The sequence below is a fragment of the Melitaea cinxia genome, chromosome 18, assembly GCF_905220565.1.
Source record: "Melitaea cinxia chromosome 18, ilMelCinx1.1, whole genome shotgun sequence".
Classification (NCBI taxonomy): Eukaryota; Metazoa; Arthropoda; class Insecta; order Lepidoptera; family Nymphalidae; genus Melitaea; species Melitaea cinxia.
Window position 1 is genome coordinate 15,364,614 of NC_059411.1, and position 12,938 is coordinate 15,377,551.

General features: G+C 33.9%; 1 protein-coding gene across 1 annotated transcript in view; it reads right to left on the minus strand.

Annotated features, from left to right (window-relative positions):
* The window catches only part of LOC123662153 (protein turtle-like), a 107,090-nt gene that overhangs the window by 46,549 nt on the left and 47,603 nt on the right, over positions 1–12,938 (minus strand). The window contains exon 3 of the mRNA XM_045597037.1: positions 11,716–11,924. Within this exon, the coding sequence (XP_045452993.1) occupies positions 11,716–11,924 (209 nt within the window). The remainder of the gene's footprint in view (positions 1–11,715; positions 11,925–12,938) is intronic.

Genomic DNA, 12,938 nt, shown 5'->3' on the forward strand with positions numbered 1-12,938 from the left:
TATTTATCATTACATAGTATAAAACAAAGTCGATTCTGGCTGTCTGTATGCTTAGATCCTTAAAACTACACAACGGATTGTGATGTGATGAGATTATGATGATTATATTGATGCGGTTATCTTTAATAAATAGAGTGATTTCAGAAGAAGGTTTATATATATAATACATGCATAATATAGTCGAGGATTTATTTTATATTTACATCAGCATTGCACTAGTGCGGAGCCGGGCGGGTCGCTGGTTTATAAAAAATCACGCTTAGACACAGAACCAAACCGAACGAATATAATTTCAAAAGAGTTTTTCCGTTCATACGGCTGATAAATAGAAAACATTATTTTAGTTGTTAAATGTTCGTCTTCCTTATATATAAAAAGAGCCGTAACAGTAAAAGAGACAGCAAAAAACTTCCAACGCCTGAATTTTACAGGAAATAATGCCTTTACCCAGCAGAAAAACTTTTTAACATACTACTTTCATGCCTATGTAACAATCTAAAACCATTATTAAATAACAGACTCGAATGATAACAATAAAAAACATAAGTAGTGTGGTGCAAAACCAATGTTGAGAATTCAGGAAAAAAGTTTTTGAAGTAACACTTCTTTTAACGCGCCTGATTTAGAAGCTGGTGAACGCGTGACGAGAGCGTTATAAAGTGTGATCAGGCGACGTGGACGGAAGTTGAGAGGGAGATATATGTTAGTGAAGATAGAAAGAGAGAGAGTTACGTTTCGTATATTACTGTAGTGCCCATACAAAAACTACTGAAGAAGTTTTACTTCAGTCTTGTGGTGTAAAGCGCACTCGTTTTTATCATTACTACCAAAATATATTCGCTCTACACAATTCCTTTCGAAGTAGAGGTCCTTAGAGATGAAGGTCCTTAGAGAAGAAAATGTTTAACTAGCCCGTTGGCGCAGTTTGCAGTGATCCCGCTTTCTGCTCAAGGGGTTAAGGTTTCGATTCCCGCCTCGAGTCTGGGTCTGATGTACGTTTTCATTTATATATAAGTACTAGCTGTGCCCGCGGCTTCGCCCGCGTTGAAATCAGTGTGTCACAAAGTTTTCCCGGCAAACTTCCAGTGAAACTCTCATCAAAATCGGCTTAGCCGTTACGTAAACCTTCCTCTTAAACCGCATGAAAATCCGTTCAGTAGATTTTGAGATCACATACGCTTTTGGAGACTTTGTTTTATAATACACTAACTGTTGCCCGCGACTACATCCGCGTGGTTATAAAGATATGCATTACTATTAAGATGTTTAACGCAAATTATTGTTTTATTTCAGTTACTTGAAATGCTTATCACACTGAGTAACTTTTTAAAAGGCACAATTTAGTATAATTTAATAGTTGTTTTTATAAAACCTCTCTATACACCACATTCTTAGTTTTATTTTCAGGCAGCAGTATAACCTACCAGGCGAACTTATATGTTTCATACAAACTATCAAACCCAATTAAGCCCCTTAGCGGTGGAATATCGCAAAATCCGTTTTCAGCGGACTTCTACTAACTATAATCTACCTCCCTGCCAAATTTCATCTTTGTCCATCCTGGATGGATGAACCCTCCAGCGGTTTTTGAGTTCTCGTGATGAATGAGTCAGTGACCTTTCTCTTTTATATATATAGATTACGATGCATTATTTGGACACCATCTTATCATCTATAGAGCACACATTTTACATTTCAAGTCTCTTACTTCAAAAATATCAAACTTTCATACAAACTTCCAACCCCCGTTTTACCCCTTTAAGGGTTGAATTTCATAAAACCAGTTCTTAGCAGATGTCTACACCCCATAAGGAAACTACCTGCCAAATTTCAAGTTTGTATCTGTTACAGTTTCGGAGATTTCGTTATGAGGGAGCCAACCTACCATCCCCCGGTTTAACCCCAAAAAGGAGTTGATCTCTAAAAATACATTATTTGGACACCTTTTCACCATCTATAGAGTTTACATTTTAAATTTCAAGTCTCTGACTTCAAAAACATAGGACTTTCATTCAAACTACCAACCCCCGTTTCACCCCCTTAGGGGTCGAGTTTCGTAAAATCAGTTCTTAGCAAATGTCTACGTCCTATAAGAAATCTACCTGTCAAATTTCAAGTTTGTATATGTTATAGTTTCGGAGATTTCGTAATGAGTGAGTCAACCTACCATCCTCCATTTTAACCCCAAAAGGGTGTTGATTTCTTAAGATACATTATTTGGACACATTTTCACTATCTATGGAGCATACCTTTTAAATTTCAAGTCTCTTACTTCAAAAACGTAGGACTTTCATACAAACTGCCAACCCCCGTTTCACCCCCTTAGGGGTCGAGTTTCGTAAAATCCGTTCTTCGTAAATGTCTACGACCTATAAGGAGCCTACTTGCCAGATTTCAAGTTTTTAAGTGTTATAGTTTCTGAGATTTCGTGATGTGTGAGTCAACCTACCATCCCCCGTTTTAACCCCAAAAGGGAGTTGGTTTCTAAAGATAGATTATTTGGACACCTTTTTATCATCTATAGAGCATACATTTTAAATTTCAAGTCTCTTACTTCTAAAACATAGGACTTTCATACAAACTTCCAACCCCCGTTTTACCCCCTGAGGGATCGAGTTTCGTAAAATTCATTCTTAGCGGTAGTTTACGCTGTATAAGGAACCTCCTTGCTAAATTTCAAGTTTGTAGGTGTTATAGTTTCGGAGATTTCGTGATCAGTGAGTCAACCTAAGATCCCCCGTTTTAACCCCAAAAAGGGGTTGATTTCTAAATATTCATTATTTGGTCACCTTTTCACCATCTATAGAGCTTACATTTTAAATTTTAAGTCTCCTACTTCAAAAACATAGGACTTTCATACAAACTTCCAACCCCCGTTTCAGCCCCTTAGGGGTCGAGATTCGTAAAATCCATTCTTAGCGGATGCCTACGTCTTATAAGGAGCCTACCTGCCAAACTTCAAGTTTGTAGGTGTTATAGTTTCGGAGATTTCGTGATGAATGAGTGACCTTTCGCTTTTATATATATTATTATAGATTATTTATTCACATTTTTAGCGCAAACTACTTTATTTTATTTAATACTTTATTGCTTACTTTATAAAAATACAAAATTTACATATTTTATAAATATCAAAGTGATTCTTAAATTTTAATTCTAAGACAAATGATTCAAACTGAGCGCTTAATATTACGCTTTGTTAAGTGTTCTTTTTATTTTAGTTACGACAAGCACACTTCCTATTAACGGTAGTTTTAATTAGTAGTGTTAGTTGCTTAAGGCAAAATATCTATTTGACTTATTTTTTGTATATAACTTACGAATATAGTAGGATTAATATACTTACATATTAAGGTTTTTACTTGTATCAACGTTGAATATTGTATTAACTTCAATGTGACAAAGTTTAAATACTTACAATTTTGAAATGAATTGTCTGATTATGTTGAAACAGCACTTGAATTGTAACATAATTGACTTCAATTCATTAATTAAATCATTACTGTAATTGTTTTAACGTTTTAATCCACAGTTAATTGCTTAATCACTTTTGGTTGCTTCAATTAAACGAAATTTGGGTAAAACCGAAGTCGGATTGTCGCAGTGGTCATACTAACTGACTGTCGCGGTAACGACTACTGGCTCAATCTTGACTCACGCTAAATTATTTTCTACGATAGGCATACTTTTTTTGTTGTTTATTGAAGCTTGTGTTTTTGTTTTGAAGTTCAGACTTCAAGATTCTTAGTCTACTTGGGGTGTTTACATGTTTAAATTTTATTTATTACTATCTGACCCGGCGAACTTCCTACGACCAATTTCTTTTCGAGAATATATCGATATTTTTTTCTAATTTTCATTTATACAAACCTTGTTTTGACAATAAAATATGCAAAAAAAAATTAAACCAATTTATTGGTGCCGTCGTTTAGAAGGACGCACGCTTGACTTGTGGGACTAAGCTGGTGAAAGCGTGACGAGCGCGTTACGAAAAGTGTGATCGGGCGAGGCGAACGGAGCAAGAGAGAGAGGTGCGAGCACACATTTTCTTTCTTTCTTTCTCTCCTAGCCAGTTACGTTTCGTATATCTGAGACACAGTGCAGGTATATTTTGCAGAAGTTTTACTTCAATCGTGTGGTCTAAAGCACACTTGTTTTTTACCACAAAAACAACAGTTCTTGAGTGCAGTGTTGTTTAACGGTTATTTTGTGTAAGGTTGTTGTCCCTGTTGAGTCCTGCCTCAATGATGCTTATAAATAAATGTACATCAAGTAAAGTTAATTTCACATTTTTCATTAATAAATAATAATAATTCTTTATTTCAGGCAACAATTTGACCCATAAAACAATTTGACTTTCTTCAATTCTTATACATAATCAAATACAACTAAAAAAAATTAATAAATGTCACGACAATTTGAAAAATACAATTACAATAATAAAATGATACTAATTACAATCACACAATGTCCAATATGAATAATAATAATAATTAATAATCGCTTTTAAAATACATTACTGTAATAATCACATAAAATTTTAAAACCTACAGAAAAATAATTTTACTCGCGTATTTCACGAAGCTTTTGAATTGTCAAGCAGCTATTTATAAATTTTAAATACGTAAAATTTGTAAATTAAAAATATTTTTTGCACGAAATTCATCATCATTTCAACCTATTGCAGTCCACTGCTGGACATAGGCCTCCACATGTTCGCGTCAAAAATGGCGTGAACTCATGTGTGCCCATAGTCTATAGCTAGGCAGGCATTTATTTATACTATATATTTATATATTTTTTATTTTTTTAAATAAATATACCTAGCTATACATTTTTGGGCATTTTATATGTCCAGCAGTGGTCTGTATTAGGCTAAAGAATGTTTAATTTAGGTATTCATAACTATATAACGAATTTGTAGCAATATATAACTAAAGAGGACTGAATCTATGACATTTTATGGAATAAGCCACCACGACAATCCAACTAATATTATAAATTTGAAAGTTTCTGAGGATAGATGTATGTATTTATGTTTGTGACGCTTTTACGCCAAAACTATACGACTGGTTTTAATGAAACTTGGTACAACTTGGAATATCTGGAGATTTAGAGTAACACATATCAGACTAGAAAAATAGTCAGGCTCAACCAGATCATGTATCTGGACCGGATCAGGATAGAATGAGGCATGCCAGATCCGGCAAGCTCTATCAGAACCAGGTCTGGTCCAGACAAGGATAGCCTGATGTAAAATATAATCAAGTATGGTAAGGCGTACTGGATCAGGACCCGGTCCGGTCCAGATCAGGATAGCCTGATGTAAAATATAATCAAGTGTGGTAAGGCATACTGGATCAGGACCCGGTCCGGTCCAGATCAGGATAGCCTGATGTAAAATATAATCAAGTATGGTAAGGCATACTGGATCAGGATCCGGTCCGATCCAGATCAGGATAGGCTGAAAGAAATTACGCGAACTGAGCCTGAATCGCGCTATTAATGTTTTTATGCGCACTTAGTATATATACAGTTATTTTTTTTATTTATTCATTTGGGAAACATACAATATAAAAATCACATACAATTAATTTTCTTACAAAAACACATTAATCACTAAAGTTTCCACTAACAATAATATACAGACATGTCATTTGTCAAAAGTCGTAATTTTAAATCAATTAACATAATATAAATTAAATTAACTATTAAAAAAGACAAAAAATCACTTAGATGTAAAAATTTATGTGATTTATAAAAAAAAAGTCATAAAGAGTCGAGCGTGTCAATTATGTCAAATGAAAGGATTATAATTTAAAAATAAGTCAAAGATTAGAATTAAAATTAAGATTAATACAAAAATTACTGTAATAAATTAAAGAGATACTTTATTATATCAAGAAATACATTATAATTTTTTTTAATCAAAGATATCATCATACATTATTATTATTTTTACTTATTACGTCCCTAACGTGCTGCTTAAATGAGGTTAGGGTACAATTAAAAATGTCAATACAGTTAAATATGTCGTCATAGTTTTTACAGGACCTGAGAACAAAGATGTTTCCAGCATATTTGGTCCTGGTTACAGGGACAGAAAATAACCTTTTTGAACGCGAACTCGTCCGAGGGCATCTCAAATTAATATTTTGTAACAAAAACGCCGAATCAATATGAGATTTCAGTATCTTATACAAAAAGACTTGGTCTCTCTCTAAGCGCCGATCAAGCAACGATGGGAGGGGTAACGGTGCGGTAACATCATTGCGACTTAAAGCTTTAAAATTAAAGTGCCTTTCAAATTTTCTTTGAATTTTTTCTATAGCTTCAATATAAGTTTTGTATTGAGGGTTCCAGACTGTCGATGAATACTCTAATATTGATCTAACATATGAGTTGTACAATAATAATAAAGTAGATCTATACCTAAAATCTCTACCACATCGAAATACAAAGCCAAGCATTCGGTACGCCTTTGTAGTTATATGCTCGATCTGAGAATTAAAGGATAGTTTGCAGTCAAGAAGAACGCCCAAGTCTCTCACTTCAGATACCCTGTTAAGCATAACATTGTTTAAAAAATAATCATATTTCAAAGACTCAGACCTTCTAGAAAATGAGATAATGCTACACTTTTTGGGATTCAGAGTCAGGTGATTGTTTGTACAATAAATAGTTAATTCGTTCAGATCGATTTGTAATAATTGACAATCAAGAGATGTTTTAATTTTCTTATATATTTTCATATCGTCAGCATATATCAGTTGGTCAGAATATTTGAGGATAGAGCCTACGTCATTTATAAATAAATTAAAAAGAAGCGGGCCGAGATGAGAGCCTTGGGGAACACCAGATGTTACTGGCATAAATGTTGAACAAAAACCCTTTACTGTAACGGCCTGACTGCGCTCCCTCAAATAAGATTCAAACCATCGCAGAAGGTCACCGTGTATACCAATTTCAAGAATCTTCTGAAGAAGTATAGAGTGTGGAATCTTGTCAAATGCCTTAGAATAATCCGTATACACAGCATCAACCTGATAACCCTGATCCAAGGCAACTGATACCTGATGTACAAATTCACAGAGGTTGGTTTCAGTGGATCTTTTGTTTACAAAACCATGCTGCTGATCAATAATAATAGGCCGTAAGACAGGGAATATAATGTCATAAATTAATTTCTCAAATAGTTTAGGTATAGTACTTATTTTAGTAATCGGTCTATATTTTTTTATATTATGTCTGTCGCCTGACTTAAAGACAGGAACAACGTAACACTGTTTCCATACAGCAGGCATAACGCCGTCGGTCAAAGATAAATTAAAGAAGAGTTATCAGGACAGTCTAGCAGGGAGTCCATTTCTACACAGTGGAACAGTCGTAAGTAATAGGAAATAGATAATTAGTAGTTAATTATTAGAAGTTAATAAATAAATATGTACGATTTTATTTTTGTGTACCCACACATTAGGAATTCTAAACATTTTTGAGGTCGGAGCGGTCAATTTTTGATATGATATTCAAAAATGTTAATAAATAAAATTAAATTTATAATAATAATTAATTAATAACATAAAAATAAATAATAATAATTAAAAATAATTAATATTTAAAGTAAAAACATAAATAAATAATAAATTGGAAAAAATAAACGGAAATAAATATCATAATAATTATGTTAAGTAACATATTTATATTATCAATTCACTTTTTTTTTTTAAGAATTTCTTCAAGAATATACATTCGTGTTTTTCAAAAGGACCGGACCGAACCGGCTGATCTGATGATGAGATGAGATTTCCTGATCTGGACCCGATCAGGAAATCTCATCTCTGGGTGTAATATATATATTTATTAATGTCCATATTATTTATACGTATGTTTATTGAAAAAAAATATATATGTAGTTATACCAGTCGGCTGTTACTTATACACAAGCATTAAGTTGCTTACTTTAGGAACAGATGACCGTGTGTGTATGTTGTAAATATTTACTTTTTTTATGTCACTAGGTCGGCAAACAAGCGTACGCTCCTGGTGGTAAGCGATTACCGTAGCTTATGACGGATTAGACACCTGCAACACCAGAAGCATCGCAAGCGCGTTGCCGACCCAATCCCCAATCCCCCCAGGAGCTCTAGTCACCTTACTCACCAACAGGAACACAATACTGCTTCTGTCTTCTGTAGGGTCGAGGTACTACCCCATTCGGGCTGCTCCATATTTTGAGCAGGATATTCCTGCTGTGCCCTACCTCAGTTGTTATTAGTATATTAGTTAGTTATTTACATAAGCGTCAAACGACTGCACCATTATTCTTCTTTTTCACGAAGTTTAGTTATTACTTTATTTTCTGATTAAAAAAAATTTTTTTTCAACAAAACCCAAGACTTAATATAAAACTAGAATCCCTGTAGACGCGTATGTAAATACATATTGGATAGGAAAGAGACGGCCTTCTAGACTTTTTCAATACTTTTCAAGGAATCCCATGGGAGGATAATGTTTTCGTTTCCTACTCTCACGAGTTATGGTTTTTTATAGAAAATTATAATAAAAATTTCCGAAACAGAGCCCAATAACTTCGAATTGTGAATAATATTTTATATTATGTACTATGTATATTTACGACTTTTTGCCATTCAGATCCATTTCATTAAACAGTTTTACATTGAACATCGAAATTTAGGAGATTCGAAGGTTTGGAACCTTGTGATCAATTTACTTAGCCACGCAGATATAGAAAACTTGATTCAGAAAACTATGTATCTACGTACACATCTATGGAAACGTCCAGTTTTAAGAGCGCTAATAAATTATAAAACACGTAAAAGTAACAATTTCACACATGAATACACTCCAACCAATGAAAGAAACGGTTACTAGTGTAATAAAATGTAGCATGTTTTGTTAATTTATATAATTCGTAATATTGAAACTGTTCAACGTAATATTGCTTGCTACTCGACGAAAGATGTCGCTGTGCGTATTTAAATCGCGCTATTGTTTGGTTCTATGGTTTCGATATATACGTCTTCATATAGCCCACTCTGACGATGCTCTAAGCCGTGGTGCGATCTCGCTAGGAGACACCCTTAGGGTGTGCGTTTTCCCCGAGCCCTCCCAGAGGTTTCCCCTTCTTCCTTCGCGGCCGGTGTCTATAGTACCCGGCCCTCTCACCGGTGACACTGTAAAGGCCGCTAGGGCCAACAGCACTTCACAATTCGAAAAAAAAATTGTTTCTCTTTTATATTTTCAAATAAACGACCTTACCTTGCAAGTCTTGCAACGGTATATTTATTTTGTAAATCCCGTAGAACAGGTGTAGTATTTTGGCGGATTGTAAAAACGTCAAAACCAAGGCAAATATCGAACCAGAATTATCTTTTAATCTTTCTATCAATCTAATATTCCATTATGAATACATATTAAGTTTTAATAAATAAAATTCTTGAACCTTGGATTAGCAGTTTTAAACCTTTTCAAATAACTCCTACATAATACTTATACTGAAAATCAAGTTTTTTGGATAAAAAGCTGGCTTAAACTTAAATGAAGGAGGTAAGAGGTATTAAAGAGACAAGTGTACTGACACCTTTTGCATAAAGGTCAACGCACCTGTAACTACACAGATATAGCAGACGTCCATAGCATTAACTATTTAAGGTCTTATCTGCTTTCCATACTTTTATTTTTTTTATTATTATTTTTTTTCATTACTTTTTATAGAGTAAAAAGTTTTCGACAAAAAGTCCAAGACAAAGAATATTTTTTTTAAGTATATTGCCAACTCAAATGTAGGATGCAGCCAAAATAATTTATAGTTTAAAAAAATAAAAATAGGTAAAAAAACTTTTTAAGTTAAACGGTTTTATGTTAAACATACATTGCAATGTTTAAGATAAATGTACTAAAAACCAAAAAATAATAAAATAGATACAGTCGTGGGAATTATAAACATATGCATAGACTAGACTAAAATAAAACCGTGGGGCACGTCAATTGTCTACAATCGTTGATTAAAATGTTTGTTTTGTAATGTTACACTATAATTAGGCAGTTGTTCAACCGACAAAGATGGACGTGTGATAAGTAGGGCTAGAATGTGGAAACAAGCTAGCAAGCTCGATTATAAGCGAGTTTTAGGGTTTCATAGTGGTGAGCGAGTAGTACTTTTATCATATGTTTTGTCGATTAAAGACAAACTACGAGCAGTGAAACGATTCCTCGCCAGCCAGCAGTGTGAATGTCTAACGATAAACTAGTTGAAACATCTCTTTTATTTCCATGGAGTGTATAACTATTGGAATTTCCATGAGCAAGAAAATAGTAAGTAATTTCCTCACCGTCTGCGGGCCAACTGCCTATTTTAACGACGAATTAAACGATTCTTCTATCGCACATTAAGTCGATAATTTGTAGACAATTGACGTGCCCACGGTTTTATTTTAGTCTAGTCTATGCATATGTTTATAATTCCCACGACTGTATCTATTTTATTATTTTTTGGTTTTTAGTACATTTATCTTAAACATTGCAATGTATGTTTAACATAAAACCGTTTAACTTAAAAAGTTTTTTTACCTATTTTTATTTTCTAGTTTTTAGTTTTTATTTCGCATTCTGTTTAATTCATTTAGTGCTTCATTATTGCAAGGCCCATCTTAAATATTGAGGTTGTATAGTGCACTGTATTCTTCTTGTCAAGCCCTTTTATTTGATACCCATATTGGTGGGATTGATAAAAAATTGTTATCAGACATTTGGTAGCGGCGGCCAGCTTAGATTTCAATTTTGCATAGTAAATTGTATTCTACTTGTTGAGACCTTTCATTTGATACCCATGTTGATGGGATTGATAAAACCTAAGTTATCCGCCATTTTGTAGAGGCCGCCATCTTGGATTTTAATTTTATATAGTACATTGATTATACTGGTTGAGCACTTTCATTTGATACCCATATTGATGGGATCGATAAAACCTACGTTATCCGCCATATTTTGTAGCGGCCGCCATCTTGGATTTCAATTTTTTATAGTATATTGTATTCTGCTTGTTGAGCCCTTTCATTTGATACCCATATTGATGGGATTAATAAAACATAAATTATCCGCCATTTTGTAGCGGCGGCCATCTTGAATTTATAATGATAATGAATAAACATAATAGTATTGTCACCAAAATCCAAAGAGTATACAAGATTTCAGATTAATCGGTTGACAGGAAGAGGGTGAAATTTGAATTACTAAATTTGACCCAAGAATAAATAATAAAAAATAAGTAAAACAAACGGGGTGAGCTAAATAAAACCGTTTAAAAACATTTTTTTCATTAACTACAATGGCTTTGCGCAGCCGCCATGTTTGATTTTTTTTTAATGTCACCTATCTAAGAACACTAGAGCAGCTAAGACGAACCTAACGATACCTCAATTATGTAAATCCGTTCAGTGGTTCTGGAAATATGAGGTAGTAAAGAATATTACATACAAACATACATACATACATACAAGATACGCGCGAAATCCACATAACCCTTCCTTGGCAGTCGGGTAATTAATATTATTAAGAATAGAATGTATTATTGAATTGTCGACTGTGATAAATAGGTATATTATGGGGCTAACATTTTTAGCCTTGCTGAAAACAGTCCCTATATTAAAATAGATTAAAAAAAATATTAGTGAAATCAAAAGAACAATTACTTACTTATAACAGTAAAGTTGACTCTTAAATTCCTCGTCGGTGAATTCTTAAAATCGACTCTGCAGCGGTAGACCCCGGTATCAGCGGTACTGACGTTGTCGAGAAGCAATATGGCCGGGAGAGCGGTTGCGCGGAAGTACGCGCGAGACCCAAATCCGGTCGGAGAGGACCATAATTTGGGTTGATTTCGAGTTCTCCCTCGGATGTCGTAACTATAAGAAAAGTATATCATTTAATTTAGTTTTATACATAAAATGATGAAATCATCACTCATCATCTTCACTTCAAACTAATACAGTCTACTGCTGGAGATAGGCCTCCACAAGCTCGCGCCAAAAATGGCGTGAACTCATGTGTATTACCCATAGTCACCACGCTGGGCAGGCGGGTTGGTGACCGCAGGGCTTGCTTTGTTGCACCGAAGACGCTGCTGCCTGTCTTCGGCCTGTGTATTTCAAAGTCAGCAGTTGGATGATTATCCCGCCATCGGTCGGCTTTTTAAGTTCCAAGGTAGTAGTGGAACTGTGTTATCCCTTAGTTGCCTCTTATGACACCCACGGGAAGAGAGGGGGTGGCTATATTCTTTAGTATCGTAGCCACACAGAAAAAATGATGAAATAATATTTATTTAATTATTACAATCGCAGAGGAAGTTCTAAGTATCTGAGAATAATATATAATAATTTTGGGTAGTACATCAGTACTACTCCCCTCTCTCTAGTTTTCTTTACAATGCGTATTTAAATTTTAAAATCTTATAATATAATGAATGGATTTTCTTGAATATCTATGTTTGTGTGATTTTGTATAAATCACTTTCAACAATAATACTATAAGCTCTTAGTACAAGCAAGACAATAACCGTTAACAATACACAGGTAAAACCGCACGTATCATATAGTGCATAAGATTTATTTTATTCTTTAGGAATGATATGGGCTATAAATTAGTTTTCTATATTTTAGCAATATCTCTGTCTATATTGTTTAAGGTAAGTAAACATAAACAGTTGAAACTGTTTAAAAAAATTTTTTGTTCAAACAGGAACCCTGCAAAAACAAAGCAAATTCCTACATTACACAAAATTAGTAAGACAAAACTAAGTGTATATGAGCATGTTGCTATTTTTTCGATAGGTGATCATCAATATGGTAAAGATTTATAAATGACTAGCTGTGTCCCGCGATTTCACTCAGGTTAATTTGTGGACAAAAATAGTCTATAGC